We start from the raw sequence: 19424 nt of genomic DNA, 5'->3' as shown, positions 1-19424 counted from the left end.
TAGATTCAAACAGATATCAATAAGTCAATAACAAGTAATAGAAAACGATGAACACCACGATGAATCAAACAGATGTCGAATGATTAAAACAGCAACACCTCAGAAGAGCTCGATGAAGAACTTCTACTTTAGAGGCGTGCTAGGGTTACAGTACTTGTCAAAGAAAATATTCAAGAAGCGTTAACAATATAATGCATGCATGCACTATATATACTAAACCCTAAAAACAAAACACGGCTGGACAGACCCAGACCGACAATACATATGGACCGAACTAACAAAGACGTTTTGAGCTGACCTTTCAGACCCTAGGAAGGTACCTAAGCCATAAAAATGAGGTTCAAATGGCTAAAATTGTATCATGCATCTTGTAAAAGGTCTTAATGGATTAAGACCTTGTGTTAAGGACTTTATGGACGTGCAAAGTCATAAAGTTAGAGAATTTATGACTTTAGGGTGCATTTGGACCGTAGATCTGAAATATAGGCTTAAGTGATTAAGCCATTAAGCACTTAATGAAGATTCGAGGACTGCGAAGTTACGCCTCGCGTAGGTGGGAGTACGCCCCGCATACTTGGTCAGCCACCCCGTAAGTTGGTCAATGCGAGGCTTCGTCTACGCTCAGCGTACCTCTGAGTTACACCCTGCGTACTCGCATGAGTCAGCCCATGTTGAGTTGACTCGGTTGAGTTGACTCGGCTGGTTTAGTGGGTTTGACCATTTGACTTTGAGTTGACCAAGTTTGACCTTGAGGGCATTTTGGGTATTTCGGGATTTTGATGAAATTTGTCACTTGGTGGATGTAGGTTTTGAGTAGAGAGCTGAGATTCAGAGTCGGTCCTTAATAGTTATGTCCTGTTTGTGAGGTGAGTTTTCCTCACTGTACTTTTGGGTCAAAGGCACCAAGGTCGGCCCATTGGTTGATAACCTGATATTCTTGATATGCTAAGTATGGAATAGATATTCATGTAGTTTTGATATGCTAGTTTGGTAGATCTATAGGACTACCTGTGATATTGTCTGTTTATCTGTATATGATATTATCTGTTATATGTTGAGATATTGTGTGGGTTGGGTTGAGGTTGTAATGCTCCATGTTGTAGCCAACAAACCATGGAGCGAAACAAATATGAGCTGAGGTTCGGGGAGGGTATGCCAGACTCATACTGAGGGCTCATGAGCATTCTAGATACGAGCTGAGGGCCGGGAAGGGCATACCAAACTCGTACTGAGGGCTTAGTGGTATTCAGTCCGAGGACAGGGGAGCAAGCCAGACATAAGTTGTGGGCCAAGGGAAAGCCAGACTTATGTTGTGGGCTCAGGGGTAATCCAGTCTGTTAGTTGTGGACCCATTGCATGCTGTTATTATATATGTGCTAGTTGTTTATGTATTAATTTTTTGGGGGAAATTCACTAAGCTTCGGGCTTACAGTTTTGGATTATGTTTCATAGCATCACCATTTCTTCTTTTAGGAGGCATTATTGGGAAAACCAGAATGTTTGAATTCCAAGTTCCCTGCAAAACTGCCAAAATTCCTAGAGAGATTCTTAATGTAACGCTCGTAGATCCGGGCTAGTCAATTTAGAGACAATGAGCATCAAAAATGAGTTTTTGATGGAAGATTATTTAGAAGGAATAATCTTAACCAAGTGTTAGTATATGTTCCAAGGGTTCCGTACATATAAAGAACGCGGAAATCCGAGTTATAACGAATAAGTTATGGCCCGTCGAAGTTTCGCTGCAAAATCGGCACGACACCGGGAGACGTAAATAGTGAATTTACGATAGAGGACTTTTTAGCCTTAGTGATCTAAACAAAATTTGTAGTATATGTTAAACCGAGAACATACAAAAAAAGAACGCCCAAATCTGACTTCGTATGAGAAAGTTATGATTTTTCTAAGATTTGGCATAGCAGTGCACGGTCCGAAACTCGAATTTTAGTTCGAGCGGTTTTTGGCTTATGCAACCTTAATGAGAGTTGAATATCTCATTAATAGGAACTCAACGGTAAAAAGACAGACGAAAACGGAGTCCGTATGAAGGAGTTACGAATTCTTCGTGGTCATTTAACAGTCTAATCTCATCCTACTGTTAAATATAAGATCGGTAGAGAATTAGCCAACAGATTCTAAATGAAAGTTGTAGATCTTGTTTTTACCTACGCGTGGAAAAAAAGAACGTCAAAAACAGAGCTCGTATGCGAAAGTTACGGGGTTTAGAAGTCGGCAGGGTGCTGCTGCAAAAGGGGTGACGTGGCTGAATATGGGCCAAGGCTTTCTTCCCAAGAAAATCCATCAGGTGATGACATGTGGCACCGACTCGGCGAGTCAGTGAACCGACTCGGCGAGTCCATCAGGATTTCACCCTATAAATAGAAGTGTCGGGTCATGCCATTTCCTCACACCTTCAAACCCTTCTTTATCTCTCTAGAACCTCTCTCTAAGCCTCCCTAACCCCCCAAAGCCTAGGGTAACTCCCTAACACGAGGCGGAAGCCCCGGAGCGCCTGACGGCTCCGAAAAGGAGAGCCCTCGGCTCAGAAACTCTGCTCCGGCGGAGCCCGGTTTTCGAGAAAACCCGTTGTAAGTGAGCTACGACTACCCTATCTTTAGTATAGCTTATGTTTTAATATAGTAACATTATTAGGACCTTAAAATAATTATTTGTGCTATTATTATGAGTTATATAAGAGTGTTGCTTAACGCTTATATAATAGTAATAATAGCTAGACTATTAATTAGTCGCAGTTAACTTTAGACTAAACCCTAGTGGTATTGATACTAGGTTTTGTCAAGGGAAATTTTTTTTGAGATAACGAAGTGCTGTCCGAGTACCGAGTCACCGCCTTTTCAAGTGAGTGCATAGTTACTTTCATCTTACACATAGATATGAAGTATTTTATATAAATTACGTGCTATGTGTGCATATTATCTGAATACTTGTTGTCTATGTTGGATGAATGATTTTATACATGTTTTAAATGGTTCAAACTGTATATTTATATCTACAAATATGTTGGGATAAAACATGGGTAGATGAAATAGTTGGTGTGTGATGAAATAAAATGATGAGAGATAGGTGATGATAGGAAGGTGATGATAATTAGGTGAGGATAGATAGGTGATGATGAATCGGTGATGTAGGATGAAAGATACCATAACCTTGTCCGGAAATGTGGAGATGTAGTCATCTACCAGAGTATAGATGGCGACCACGAACTATTCTAGACAACCCCGTGGAAACACCAGCAGACTTATAACCTGTAGGTGATGAATTACGAGTTCAGGTGATGTTGTGACTGCGTATTCATGTGATGATACTCTAACCCTTACTATGAATTACGAGTTCAGGCGATGTTGGGACTGCGTATTCATCTGATGATACTCTAACCCTTACTATGAATTACGAGTTCAGGCGATGTTGTAACTACGTATTCATGCCTTAGGAACGAACATATAAGGAAATGTGATGTAAAGAGATGAGAGGTAAATACGACATAGGAGATGACCCTTAAGATAATTCTTTAGGGAATATTAAATGAATAAAATGGGGATGGGTAATTGGGTTGATTGTTTGATTGTTTATGTTGGATTAATGTCTAAGTCCATAACTATAATTGGTAAGACTTGACCCGACCCGGCATGGTCCATTTGGGTTGCATGGCATCATGCATTTGGATAGACTATAATGAGAGAAATAACACTTAAGGTTGGTTAATATATTATAAGTTCTAATATATTAATAAGGTTATTTAATTAGTATTGATCAAGAATTAATTTGGAATTAATTAAGTGATCAAAAGGAGACTAATTAAATATATGGGTTGATTGTGTAAATCATTCATTCTTATATATGTGGGCTTGTGATCCAAGATTCCTTATGTTGGACTAAGTCCATGGGGTGACCCATGGATACTCCATGGAGGTTAAAATCCATGGAGCATAAGGAATGGGTACAGTTATGAGTTACATGGTGTAACCCTAATAGCCACCATATAAAAGAATCCCATGGCTCAAGAAATCGTGCACTAATGTGTGAGTGTGAGGGCTAGACGATTTTAAGGAGTGTTCAAGTTTCTCTCAAGTTATTCCAAGTGTATTTGGTGTTGTGTGAACCATTTGAGGTGTCACACTTGGGGCACTAGGCACTCAAGCTTCATGAAGACATTCTACATCAAAGAGGTATGTATTCTATCTTGTTATATTTATTATTTTGTATGCTAGATTAGGATAATACCTTGGAAAGTTCATAATTGTATGTATAATAGAGAAAACATAGATCCAAGGTATTTAGGGTTGCATGTACACTTAGGAGTGTTAGAATGCGCATAACCCAACAGTTTAAACATAATAATTATATTATTGTGGGTTGAAAACCCTATGTACTCACCGGGTTTCCCAACCTGACCCACTCAAGCTTATTTGTATCACAGGTGTCGATATGAAGCTACTTTACACTGGGAGATTTAAAAGAGATGTAGATCACTAGAGTAAATGAATGTAAGTTCTGTTTATGTTTATGTTTCTGTATTGACGATGACATCCCAATGTTTTGAAAATGAATGAAATACATTTCTTCGGAAATGATTTGATAACGTATTTATCATGTTTTTCTGGGAACAAATTCCGCAACACATTTCTTTAAAAGATACTCTGATTTTCAAAATAAAGCATAAACAAATCGGTCTTTTCTGGCCGTGAAAATGGGGATGTCACACCTAAGTTGCGGTGGTATAGGGGTGTTCTTCCTCAAATGGCTTTAGTAGGAATTTTCCCTTTCAGTGTTATCTATATTCAGTTGTACTACATATTGGCAAGTGTTTGGGGACATCACTTTTATACAGTTTATAACATTATTTTCACAGTCTTCTTTCTTCTTCTGATCATGATTGCTTTAGTTTCTGTGGCGCTGACATACTTCCAGCTTGCTGCTGAAGATCATCAATGGTGGTGGAGGTATGTTAAATAGTTGGTGTGATCGATAGTGGTCTTGAATTTCTATACGGGGTTATAACTAATAAGATTTTTTTATTTGACACATGTCATATTTGTGTGGTGGATCTACTGGATTGTATATATATGTTTATTGCATCTATTATGATTTCGAGAGATCAAACATGAATGGCGTCCTTTTACTTCAGATATATGGCTTGTGCATGTTTGGGAATATTTCTGATACTTGGAAGTGTGGGTTTCAATGGCTCGTTACTCTTTGTTCGTTACCGGTATGCAGCTATAAAATGTGATTAGCAGAGTAACCGATAGATTTTGATATAGAATATTCTTGTGATATTATTGTGTTATAAATTTAGGATAAATGCAAGTACATTGCTTGTTCTATGTAACCTGCCCAGTGTTCATTTCTTTTTTTGGAATTGATCTCACTAATCATATGTCCAAATCTATATAAAAGCATAATGTCCTTTTAAAGTTTTATTCCTTAATTATGTGTTCTAGTTAATCTTCTATTACTTGTGTTAATATATAAGTTAAGAATATTTTTTTCCTTAAGCCACAACCTGGCTTATTAAACATTAGTGATCAAGTCAATTATTTAATCCAGGAAGATATTTTTGAGGTAACAAAAAGACCGGACTGAAAAAGACCGGTCCGAAAAAAGACTGGCACAGACCGTTCGGGACCAGTACGAAAAATGATCTGACCATTTAAGACCGACCGACCCAAGACCGGTCTGAGTCTGCTAATGTGCATCTCTACCATGTTGAGTCATACCGATGATTTGTCTTTAGGAAAACCCCATCTCTAAGGTGTTTTTTTTTGTTTTTTAAGAGGTAAAGATCTGCAGTTTGTGGACCACATCTGCAGATATTTTTAGAAGAAGTGGTGGACCAAACGTATACAGTCTGCAAAAACTATAATGTTTGTTTCTAAGATCTATAGGCCGCTAAAATAAGTTTAAAAAATAAACATAAACGCGATAAATAGGCAATATAACATAATTTGTTCCAAAATAAGCAAAATAATATAACCATTAACCACATAGATACATGACTAAAATAATTAAGCATATACCAATTATTTGCACTCATTCCCGAATCAGTAATCACGAACTCACGAGCACAGACAAGCCATCGCGACTTCTGTCACCGACATCTGATTTCTTCTTCGTCTTCGGGTGTGTTTGGGATTACTTTTTAAACTTAAAAGTCCTTTTTATAAAAGGACTTTTGGTAAAAGAATTTTTTCTAAAAGAATGTTTTTAAAATGTATTTGGCTTGACTTTTAAAACTTTTAAGTGGCAAAAGCCAAAAGTCACAAAAAATAGAAATTCATGTCTTTTGTTCAGCCAACTTTTTCTTCTTAGCTAAAATTTAATTTTAAAAGAACTTTTCAATTTACCAAACAACTTTTGGTAATTTTTAACTTTTTGAAAAAATTAAAAGTCAAAAAGTTGATTAAAAAGGAACCCTCTTCGTCTCTCTACGCCTACTCTGTTGTCTTCGTACCACCATATCTACGCCTTTCTGTCTCTCACTTCCGACTTCCCTTAGCCGGTTGCCGCCACATCTCAGCCTCAACCCTCAGTTATTTGCATCAGATAGGTTTTCATCACATCTCCATTAAGCTTCCCCCAATCCTTTAGAAAGCTACGTCTATGGTCTATATGCACATCACCATAAATTTACCCTAAGAAGTGGAGATACGACAAGAAACTATGATGAAAAGGGCACTACCTGTCTAATATTCATCGTTTTACAAATCCCAGAATTTGTGGCTTATTTGGATACTTTTGATTCATCTGAGCATCAATTTTTATTCATGACACTTGCGTGGAATGAATTTTATTATGATACTTCCCCTAATCTTCATCATCTTTTCTGGCTCGAGTTTATCGGCGATCTCAACTTCCAATGATCGACGACAAGGTTTTGAAGGAAACCATAAGGTTGCTTACTTGTTTCTAGTCCGTCACGTCCTGCCCCTTGATTTCCTCTGGCAAAGCTTCTTCAAGGTTAGTGCTAAATACATTTATGTAGCATTAAAAGATTCATTGGCCAGATGTCTTTATCATCACATTCTTTGTTTTTGTATCATTTGATTGGATATAAATACAGTTAAACAAATAGAATACTTAGCTTGCTTTGATCAATATGTAGCAAAAACTATAATGTTCGTTTCTAAAATCTATAGGCCGCTAAAATGAACTGAAATCCAAAATAAACTGATTTTTTATATTTAAAAGACTTTTTATGTCAGTTACTTTTGATCAACAGTTATCTATAATTTACAAAAACAAAAACTAAATTGCAAATTCAAAACAATGTTTATGCATAAATAAAATCAATCAATTGATTAAAAACGGGTTTCAAAAACAAATTACAAATAGGCTATGTATGAGAAAATTCATGAAATCATCTTTGAGAAATCATCCTTGAAATTTCAAGGCTAATGTAAAAAAAAATAATAATAATAAATAAAAAATAAATAAATAAAACTATGTAGATAAAATCATCTACGGGAAAATCGAAATAGATAATTCAAAAGTAATGAGCGCAAAAAATAAGAGACTTTGTTAAAATCCTTAAACATATGAGAATGAGTCAATTAAATTGACATTGACATCACATTAATTTTGCTTTTCCTAGGGTTATTTTACATTAATATTTATATCAAATAATGTAACTTTTGTCTATTTATTAATATGTTAATAAATTTTCGTTGAAAGCTTTAAAAAATGACTATGAAGGGTTGAAGCTTTTAAAAATTAAATTGGTTTAATCCTAATTTTTAATTTGAGAATGGTAGTTTAGTAATATCGTAAGATATTTTGGATTTTAGATAAGTTTTTCAATACTAAATTATTTAGATCCTAACTAAAATATTATCTTTGATATAGATGTGTATTTTTTAGTTTTCTGCTGATTTATATGTAGTTTTAAAATTTATAAAGACATAAAAGTAATATTTAAAGTTTGTAAAAACATGAATGAAATTATGTATTTTTTATTACGTCTACAAACTTGAAAAGAGGTAAGTTTATATCTGCTCCAAAAAGATGGTGTGCATACCTTTTTAGGTATGCGGTTCTCTAAAAAATAAACACTTTGCGAGAACAAACGTCTATGTGGAGCATACAAAAGAAGTCAGAAGCTCTTTTTGAAAAAAACAAAAACAAACAACACCTAAATGACCTCCCTTGTTAAAACTCTTGCTTGAATATGCCTTCTGAATCTAATTCTCTAAGGAAACCACTTTTATATCTTCTTTTTAATAAATAGATCCAAAATGTTCAAATATCCATTTATATCTTAGCCCATATGTTATTAGCCTAAATTTTTATGGGTTTTTTAGCCTTTAGCTCATTAGGGTTTGGTTTTCTCTAAGGAAACCACTTTTATATCTTCCATTAATAAATAGATCCAAATTGTTCAAATATCCATTTATATCTTAGCCCATATGTTATTAGCCTAAATTTTTATGAGATTTTTATCCTTTAGCTCATTAGGGTTTGGTTCTTAGCTAATATTTATTCTCATTTTTATTGTTTGTAGCTCGTAAGCTTTTCTATCAAGAAACACTTGTGATTTCTCTCTTTCAATTTCAATAACAATATGGCTCTATTATCATTGACCATGCATTTTCATAACGGAGGCCATGCTAAAATGATTAATTTCCCATAACACAATTACCCATCAAACTTTTAATATAAAAATAAAGCATATTAACAATGTCATTCTGAGTTTATGACTAAAATGTAGTTCAAGAATTCTGTTATGAGATAAAACTAATTATTGAAATGAAAGATCTGCATCAATCTCAGCCATTACATCATTAGGCTCAGTCACCAACGAACCAATTAGATAAACATGTTTTCGTTGCGGAATTTGGCTGATTTTGTTCAACTCTTCCTCAGTCAACGACCAATCAAATATGTCCAAGTTTTGCTTCATCCTCTCTGTGTTAAAACTCTTTACCACAAAACTGACACCTTGCTCATATATCCATCTCAAAGAAATCTGCAAATCAATACTTCAAGATCAACACATGAAATTATATATTCATGGACTCTTTAAGAATTGTATAGTACCTGGGCTACTGTCTTCCCTTTAGACTTGGCAATATCTTGAAGAACTTCACATTCCATGACCCTATTGTGTCCCCATTTGGTGCCAGATGCACCTAAAGGTGAGTAAGCAGTGATAAGGATGTCATTCTTTTTGCAAAATTCATTGAGTTTTTTCTGTTGCCAAAGTGGATTCATCTCAACCTTTTAAAAGTACAAAAGAAAAAACATTGAGCAAGTATATATGCTATAAACATCATGACTCAAATTGAGAAGAAAGAGTTGATAATTAAATGATCACTTGGTTGACAGCTGGTGGAATTTTGGCAAAGGAAAGGATCTCTTCAATTTTTCGAGGAGCAAAATTGCTAACACCAATGGATTTGGTGAGTCCAAGATTTTGACACTTCTCCATGCCTTCCCAAACGTCCTTGATATTGATTGCAGCTATACAATCTTTTGGAATCGGGACTTTGAATTCCTCTTGGTTTAGCTTTAATGGCCAGTGTATCAGATACAAATCCACGTAGTCTAGTCCCAAGTTTCTACATTAATTTATAAATCATCAATATCTGGTTTCATTTGTGCTTCATAAGATAGTTTTAGTTCTTATAATGAGTTCTTCAGTTATGAATCATACTTTGTAAAAATTAAAAAATAACAGGTCATATATTCATATGAGATAATACACCACCTTCACTTTGTTTTACAGTTTTAACCCATATTTTTTATTTTTATTACAAATTTGGTCTTTTACTTTTTCATTTAACATTTCTGGCCGATGAATATAAAACTACTAGTTTACCAAACAAATGTTTGTTGGACTAACTATGTCGTATATCCTTTTCATTTTTTTTTTTCAGATGTATTGTCAATAATTGATTATCTTTAAAGCTTAGTATCACAAAATAAAACATAGTTTAAAAAATATTATGTTTTCTGTTACATATTAGTTTTGTACACCACATATCATTTAAGTTTAAGTTGGGAATAAAATGTTTCACAGACTCACAGTATTCGTTTTAGAAAATACCTGTCGATTGTTCATGTAAATTTAATTTCACATATGGCTTTGTTGTATCATATTTTTGATACTAATCATGCCGGCATGTACTTAGAAAAAGCATAATTTAACTATGTATTTTTTTGTGTGTGTCCTTTAATGTTTAAAGCATCTCCACGAAAGGTTATTATTTCTTATTACTACTTAAAAAACTTTTGCAATATCTTTTTATTATTCAAGTAAAGATTTTCAAAAGCTTTAATTATACACAAAAGTTTAGTAGATATTTGAAAAAAAATAAATTTTTAAAATTTAAATCCTTTTGGAACCAAATTCCAATTAAAACCAAAAAAATAGAAATCTTTAATTTTGATCAAGTTATAAATTATAATATATATTACTCGTGATTAACCCTCCTTCCCAAATATAATAAAATAACTAAAACACTATTGAGAAACGAAAAGAAATATATATATATATATATATATATATATATATATATATATATATATATATATATATATATATATATTGTGGAAGTGGTGATCTTAGTGCAGACTTTGTTTCATGGCAGGTAGCACAAGATGTCCCTCGGCGGAGTTACACCACAACTTGGTAGTAACAAAAAGCTCCGCCCTAGAATTTATGAGACCCTGTCGCAGAGCTTCTGTGATGCCTTCCCCAAGAGCTTTCTCAGTTCCATAAAGCGCCGCCGTGTCAAAGTGGCGATAACCCACTTTGATGGCTTCAACAACCGCTGCTTTCACCTCATCACTGCCTTCTGCCAACGTTGCCATACCCATCCCAATAAGGGGAATAGGTCGGCGACCATTGGAGGAGCTTATGGTCGTCTCAGGAATGCTTACCATCTTTTTCTCTACAATTCCTTTCTTTTGTGAGTAAGTTTATATGACTTGTAAGCTAATGGCTGGCTGTATTTATTATTATTATTATTATTATTATTATTATTTGCATTTTTATAGGAAATGTAAGATCGTTTCAAGCTAAATGACGGATTCGCATGCGTAAGCAGTCTTTACATTTTTCTAAATAAATCACTATCGAACCTAGACTGTCTAAGAGCATTGGGTGTGGGCAACAAGGTGCAACACCAAGTTGTGTCATCTCATTTGCCACATAAGCAAATGGTGTTATAACATCAAGTGGGAAATGGACAACAAGATGAAACACCAACTTTTTGAAAATAAATATTTTTTTTTTTGTATTTTTTTTTTACTATTTCGTTTTTTTTTTTTAGTTTTTTTATGGTTTTCAAACGGTCTAAGTTTACAACGGCGTTTCTCATCGAGTTAGTTTTTTTATGGTTTTATGGTTTTTTAATGGTTTTCAAACGAAATAGTAAATATCCATTTCAAACGACGAGAAGCAACGAGTTGGGGGGGGGGGGGGGTGTTCCCCGTTACGACGCCGTCGAGCTGCGCCACGTCACCGGCGTTTCATCTCGTTTGGACCCATACCGTGTGGTCTAATTTTCGTTTCTTGATTCCTTTTAGTCTAATTATCTAAAGTAGTTTTTCAAAGCAAGGTTCTAGAAATTGTGGGACATGCTTAGAGCACGTATTTTAAGGTTCAAGAAATTGTGGGACATGTTTAGAGCACGTATTTTAGGAGAGTATTTTCGTGGGTTTCTTATTTGAAAAACATAAAATAAAAAAATAAACTTATTATATATTTACAATAAAAGAGTGTTATTTTTTTCAGTTAGTTTGTTTAATAACAGTTAATTTTGTTTTCTTCTTTGTTTTGAGGGAGTGGCCTCGCCACCCCTCTCGCCAAAAGGTTCGCTATGAGATGCTATACCATCCCCAACAGCTCGCTAAAGGATACGCCAGGAAGAACTCGTTAAGAAGCTAGCGAGATGAGAAAGAATGAAGAGCTTAAATCTGATTGGTTATTTTCTTTTTCTATTATTTATTTTTTCGTGATTCACCTTCGGTTCGTTGTTGCCTCCCTCAATCTCCTCTCCACAAATTTGAGTTATTCACTTGCTTTCGGGAAAAAAATCGCAATTTCTAAGCTTGAAAATGGAAAATGGGAGACTGTCGCTGCAACTAATTGCTGGGAGGAAGAAGATAGAAATCTGAATTTGACAGAAATAGATCTCCAAAAATCACATACTTACACATCACACCCCCTATCTTAATTCCTCTCACAAACCAAGTTTCTGAAATTACCAAAAGGACCCTGCACTTAAATTTTATACTTATTTTCATGTAATTGATTTATATTATATTAATTGTTGGTGGTTTAAAAAAATAAAATTTGATTAATATTTGTGCATAAAAATGTTTGTATATTAAAATAAATTAGTTTAATTTAAAAAAAAATGGAGTGCTAGGGGTGTTACCACTCACTACCAAATGCTAAGATTAGATGCTAAATGGAGAAAAATGAAATGACACTCAAAAAGCTGATATGACAAGATGCTAAGAGTGTTACCACTCCCCTTAGCCTTCTTTGTTATTGTTTGTATAAGTTGTTTTATGTATAATTGGTTGAAAACCGACTCATCACGATCATATTGTTGAGAAAAGTTCATGACAAAAACTATAAATTTACATTTCCTTAAGATTTAGCTTAAATAAACTATTTTAATATATATATATATATATATATATATATATATATATATATATATATATATATATATGAATATGAGGTTCAATAAAAAACCATTATTAACAAATAATCAAAGAACTAATCGTGAGTGTCGGAAATCATAATGATCGTCAGCCAAGAGAATGGATGTGCACTTGTACATTGGACGGACATACAATCAATTATACCAAAAAACTCACTTTTTTTTTGTTTAGCTTTTTTTAGACCATCTTTTTTATCGGAAAAAAAAACGAATATACCGTTGTTGAAGATTTTTCGTTCTCTTTCCATAGAGATCCATATTGATATATAAAAATCAAACTTTTTATTTTGAAAAAAACTCACTTCGTTTTATTGTTTTTTTCATCAATATTTAAGTTTATTTTTATCCAAAAAAACTAAATATACCAAAAATCTCAATTTTTTGTCTTCTATTAATTAACATCAACATCGATTAAAAAAACACCTCAATCAGTTCAGATTTACACTGTGAATTTAAACTGTAATATTTCAATTTTAACATTAACAATGTGAATCTCACTTGCTATTTCAACTATTTGACCATTTACAAATTACTTTACTGAAATTTACATATGAGTCGAAATCAACAAATGGATTTATTCACATTGTGAATCCGAACTGTATATAATTTAGTTTTCAAAATTCATAATGTGAATCTGACATACTATTATTCACAATGTGAATCTGAGCAAATTCGCAATGTGAATCTGAGTAGATTCGCAATGTAAATCTGAACAGATTTACAATGTGAATTTTGAACTGAAATTCGTTTTTTTTTTTTAATTTTACGAATCTATGTTTAAAGAATATAAAAAAATATGAATTTTGATATATTTGTTAAATTTTTTTGATAAAAAATAGGTCTTAACTTTTCAAAAAATAAAGAAATGAAGTGGGTTTTTTTTTGAAAAAAAAAATTATTTTTTGTATATCAATATGAATCTCTATAGAAAGAGGACATAAAATCATGAACAATGGTATATTCGGTTTTTTTTTCGATAAAAAAATGTAGCCTAAAAAATTAAACGTAAAAAAGGAAGTGAGTTTTGTTATAATCCGGTGAATGTGCGTCAATTGTAAAAGTCTACAACTCTTTCTTTTGTCGTTGACCGCTTTAAATTCGACGCTTTAGATTGGTTCTTTGATTAATAATGTTTCTCTATTGAACATATATATATATATATATATATATATATATATATATATATATATATATATATATATATATATATATATATATATATATATAGGCTTAGGTTATTCTATTCAAAGTAATTATTGTGTTATTGTATGCATAAATGTGGGACAATCATTTTACTTATTTTAAGAAAGTGATTAATACATATTATTAAATTAATGATAATTGAAAAATACCATCTAATTTCATTCTAAGGGTATTTTAGACAATTGAGATAAATTTAAAAAAGGAAAATTCCATTTTTTTGGGATAATTAACTCTCTTGATTTTATAATTCTAATTTTTTTTAATTACTTTAATTTTAATTATAACGTAATTTTTATAATTAAACCCGATTTTATTCTGTCAGAATGACATTCTTTTTATAATGATATTCTATGAAAATGCAAGCCATAAACTAATAAAGAGACTTACTTCTCGCAGAATAAACAAATTTTTAGATACAAGTTAAATTTTTTCTATCACATCCTTGAAAAAATAAAAAACTTTATATGATAAAATGTAGATTATTCTATTGGAATATACTATTACATATACTCTTATCATTCTATTATAGATTAATCTAACAGAATATGACAATGAGTAGTGCATTTTTCTGGAAGATTGGTGACCATTGAGGATTGTTCATGTCTATCCCACACGCATTCATCCAACCTTCGGGTCATTGATCATCATGTACTTCATTTATTCTATGAGAATAACTGTCATGAAAATGAATTATGTAAGAATAAAACTATGTGAGAATGCTTTTATACGACAAAAATAAAACAAATTTTTGTAATTCTAAGAGAACTCATACAACATGATAAAATCAAGTAACACAAATAACGAACTCATAAATTATTTTTGTGTTCTTCAAGAATTTGAACATCAAGTTCTCTTTCAGACATTTCTACAAACACATGGTGTGCAATATTCTCATAGAATCATTTTTGTGTTCTTTAAGATTTTCTGAACCGCCATGACTTGTTATAATCACATAATTACTGTTCACGAGAAATATTTCCATGAAAAAAATCAAAAAAAGAAGATGAAAATACTTACAAAATCAGAACATGAAAATACCATAAATCTTACCATGTATTTCTTCTTCCTCAACACCAGTATCCGTAAATGGGACATCCAGACTCGCCGTGAGACACTGAAAATGAGGCATGTGGCTCATGAGAAGCTGTTAATGGTGCATTGTGATCATGAGAATCCAAGAATGACACATGGGGCTGATGAAGAACAGCTAATGAGGCGTATATTAATACATCAGCAGTGTGTTAGTTCAACACACTGATTCGTACATAGACAGATTTATACATGCATATAAACACTGATATGATATAGAGGTTCGTATTTACCCCCATCAACAAATAGATACATGAAAAAACCATTAGAGAAAGAAGGCAGAGAGATGCTAATGAACAAGTGAAGACGGAGTCGCCGCCAAGAATGGTAAAGAACAGCCGACAAAATCTTTACATTCTTTGGAGTTTTTTATTTTTCTGGTTTGATGACTTGCTTGCCAGATTTGGATCTGGTTCAACGGTATATGTTACGTTAACAAATAGATCCAAAAAAGGGCCGGAGGGGAGACGCGACAATATGCTTTTCTTTAATGTTTAGGGAACTTTCTGATTATTCCGGTGGGGAGAGATATAGAAAGAATAATGACATGGTTTACTGGAGATGAGGGTCGGTTGGGTGGTGGTGGCTGATGGTGGCGACGACAGGGAAGATGTTTGATGTTCTAGGGTTTTCTAGAGGGATTGAGAGAAGGGGATGAAGATAGAAATAGAATGGTCTGCTTCCTCACGTGAGTTTTAATGGATGTTTTAGTGTATGAATGATTGAGTTTTGTTATTTTATAGCTACAAAAGATTGGTATTTTAAACCTTTTATTTTTAATTGGTTGATTTTCATTTGAATAATTAATTACCAAAATTAATTAAAAGCTAAGATTACAATTTTAGCCCTATCTAGGTTTTTAAAATGATTGGCCCACCTTTATGCATACAATAACACAATAATTAGTTTAAACAAATGAACCTATCTCTCTCTCTCTCTCTCTCTCTATATATATATATATATATATATATATATATATATATATATATATATATATATATATATATATATATATATATATATATATATATATATATATATATATATTCGGATTCGGGATAGCAAATGATATCTTTCATTAACATTTTCACATCACGAGCTTTTTCCTTATCTTTCGCAACACTAAACTATTGCTCCATGGTATTTTTCAAGTTTTCCATCCCATTCGTCATTTTTTCTATGTCACTCAAAGTACTTGCAACATCTGTACCCTTTCGTTTTGCTTGGTCTCTTCCCATGGGATGACTAGGTATTTTGGAACCTCAATAGGCTACTCTTCATTGAGGTCCACCCGGACATGTGCATCCGACAATTGACTACAAGTGGTTTAGGATGTTTTGGTAATTTTAGAACCACCCATTTATGATTCCGAACTTTTAATATCTTCCCATTTTTTGGACTCCTTTACAATATTCCAAAAATCAATAAATTTGAAACATGGCTCCTTATCACTTCGGTATAGTGCTAGAGCTTTTTCAATATTGTTTTATCATTTGCACCACTTTGCCACTCGTGCTTCACACTAAAAAAATATGACATTAAGCTCTATGAAAAGTTTGTTGGCGTTCCTTGACTTTGAGTAAATTTGATCTTTTTCGGTAGTCTCTAATTACCAGTATAACTTCTAAATTACACAGCAAAGAGTGCTTTCATAGCAACTGCCGAACTCTGAACTAAACAGACGTTGGTCCTAAGATTAGTGATCAGATATTCCTCCGTTCTTCTAGATATCATATGGACATTATACATGGTTTAGAATCAATCTCATTTTCCAAAAAAAAAATTTCCCGATCTCCTGATTTGTGATGATGTCATAAGACTTCTAATTGAACACATCAATTTAGTCCTGGTTGGGCCCAACACTATAAGTTAACACAAAATCACCGAGGGGCCCAAATATATTGCTTTTCCCGTTAGGGCACAAGGAACGGATACACTTTGACTTATATTCTTGTATCCTTTACTCACCAAATCATACATGATACTATGTTTTATAACATCATGTTACTGATGCATTTTCACAATACCAAAGTGCAACCGACTTGTAAATTACAACTCATATATATCAGTTTTAAGAATATATGATATTATCGTCTTAGAATCACTCGTGATATAATCGATGAAGTAATTCTTTGAGCGTGGGTTTATCCAATACTCAAATCTCTATTTTCTAAGTACTCATGAACGTCATAGCAACACAATTTCTATGTATGGACTCATTAGACAATCTACAATCCAATTCATAACAGTCTTTATTCACTACTTCCCAAAGTATGAGTGACTATGGAGCTTCGAATAATCAAATTATTCAGGAAGTAAAACATACAAAGTGAAACACAATAATAAGTTAATTAACTATGCTCTTAACCCTATTGAATATAAATAATCTCTATTATTTAATCACCATAATAATTAAAACTTTATTCATTGTATAATGTTTCGAGTAATCAAATAACCACTTGAATTAAATAACATCAATCATACCATGTTATGAACATGCATACTATGTCTCTCTATGGTCCTTCCTTTGTGTACAGATCAACTGGATATTATTCCAATGATGCTCATTTTACAATTCGAAATTCTTGTCACTCTCTAAAATATATTGGAATACCAACTTTACATGCATTGACCTTCTGTGATGTCGAGGCTTCTAAGTCACAGAGACTGAGCCAACGATATTAAAGAATGTTTCATTGGAACTTTGTTACTAGAAACAATTCCATGGTAATAAAGTTTCAAATTCAAGGTACACGCCTTGAATAACTTTCCTGCATTATAGTTTCCAACTCACATGTAGATTTAATAATCAACTCTCATTATGGAAACATTTCCATATTCGCATACGACCATCCATTTTGACCAAGAATCATATCAATCTAAAACATGTCATTATGGTCCTCCCAAACAATACCATAATTCCAACTGTCCACAAGTAACCAATCTTTAGTAAACCTCAGAATGTTCTTGACAGTTGTTTAACAACTTTATTCACACAAAAATTCTAATCATTTTTCCTCTTAATGCTCAAGGCCTTTAGAAAAAACAGAATAAGTGAATATTGTAGCATATGTAATCGATCCTATATCCAAAGCATATGGAAAGCAATTCATTATGTCTCACATAAGGATTTCTATTCTATTTAATCTATTGCTATAATATTCCCATATATCGAATCTCCTATGTTGAACGGTTTCAACATGATATTCATATAAGATTATGACTAGGTTCTATTAAACTATACGATCTAAACCTTTAAACTCGAAACGAAGTATGAGTGCCCTCTCCCTTAGGTCTATCATAGCGAAACAGTTTCCAAACTTTGCAATTTGCAAATTGAAAAACTTTGCTCCTTACAAACAATATCGTCAACATGCAATACTTAGCATAACAGTATGCTCCCACTAGCTTTGACATGTACCCATAAATCAACTGGACTTCTAGAAATCAATACTCTAGAATTTCTAACTGAAGTGTAGATTTATGTTACTTGATGCTTCGATAAGTCTCCAAATAGACACCTTCATTGGACATCTTATGTGTGTTTCTAAACCCTTTCAAAACTTATAGATATATGTCTTGAAAGTTCAAACAATTCCTTACCATTCCTCACAATTCGAAATATGAAGAGGGATGTCGTAATCATATTATGAATTTTAGAATGCAATTAACACAATCAACATCCATACTGATCTTTATCAGATCTTTTAAAATCTACTAGAAAAATTATTCTCTCACAATCATTTTCATGAATTAGAGCGAAACCTTTGCCACCTAGATTTTACGGTACACACGTTCCCATCCATGTGAATCTATCATTTTCAACCTACAATCATAAGACAAGGTTTAGGACAAAATCAAATTCAAATTTAGCTTTCCTTCATAGACTAAACTTCACTATTCTAAATTTCTTGCCCTATAGTATCACAAGGGCCTACCAGTGCTTCCGTGTTGTTAGCAACTCACCCATATTAATCAATGCACTTTCATTGACCAACGCGCTACGCTTTGGTAGTTAAATGAAAAACATAGAACTCATAAGCATTGCCAACTCAACTTGAAGTGTATAGAAATAAGAATGTTTCAATCAAACACGATTGGTAATCAACCTCACATCGTGTGCTAGTGATAAAAAAAGGCTTATTGTCGATTGACTCCTGAAACTCTCAAGATCAATAAGACTCCCACTGACTTCTTGAGATATGAGTTTTTCTTTCAAGAAACATTCATTGACGAGCTAAAACAAATATTCAAAAGTTCATGTGGACAAGAAAACACTTCATACAAGTGGTCTCAGTTTATTTTTTGTTTTAACGAAAACATCACAACTCCCAATTCTAAATGAGCTAGAGTAAGAAAGCATTATTACTCCACATTTCACGAGATGTTATAAACCTTCTTATTTTGAAATGAGTTTCAAGATACGATTTGTACTAACTA

At 33.0% G+C, this 19424-nt stretch overlaps 1 protein-coding gene and 1 pseudogene across 1 annotated transcript; one reads left to right on the top strand and one right to left on the bottom strand.

Moving 5' to 3' along the window:
- Window positions 1-1113: 1113 nt before the first annotated feature.
- Window positions 1114-5252, top strand: LOC145130341 (transmembrane 9 superfamily member 2-like; annotated as a pseudogene).
- A 3418-nt stretch (window positions 5253-8670) lies between these two features.
- LOC145132476 (D-galacturonate reductase-like) lies at window positions 8671-10924 on the bottom strand. Its single transcript, XM_079067272.1, has 4 exons — window positions 10586-10924; window positions 9329-9575; window positions 9052-9231; window positions 8671-8980 (listed from the first exon to the last, which is right to left on the bottom strand). The coding sequence occupies exons 1-4, from the start codon at window positions 10897-10899 to the stop codon at window positions 8753-8755; spliced, it is 969 nt and encodes a 322-aa protein (XP_078923398.1). The 5' UTR covers window positions 10900-10924; the 3' UTR covers window positions 8671-8752.
- Window positions 10925-19424: the final 8500 nt, after the last annotated feature.

This window comes from Lactuca virosa, chromosome 8, assembly GCF_052849685.1.
Source record: "Lactuca virosa cultivar CGN04683 chromosome 8, Lactuca_virosa_CGN04683_v6, whole genome shotgun sequence".
Classification (NCBI taxonomy): domain Eukaryota; kingdom Viridiplantae; phylum Streptophyta; class Magnoliopsida; order Asterales; family Asteraceae; genus Lactuca; species Lactuca virosa.
The sequence above is the reverse complement of the archived record's forward strand: the minus strand, read 5'-3'. Positions and strand labels throughout refer to the sequence as shown.

What these genes read in the sequence shown, in the direction of transcription:
- LOC145132476 (XM_079067272.1), bottom strand. Translation starts at nt 10,899, where the DNA reads ATGGTAAGCATTCCTGAGACGACCATAAGCTCCTCCAATGGTCGCCGA. An exon ending in TTCCACCAGCTGTCAACCAA is followed by an intron (nt 9,232 to 9,328) that starts GTGATCATTTAA and finishes TACTTTTAAAAG; the next exon opens with GTTGAGATGAATCCACTTTG. An exon ending in AAGGGAAGACAGTAGCCCAG is followed by an intron (nt 8,981 to 9,051) that starts GTACTATACAAT and finishes ATTGATTTGCAG; the next exon opens with ATTTCTTTGAGATGGATATA.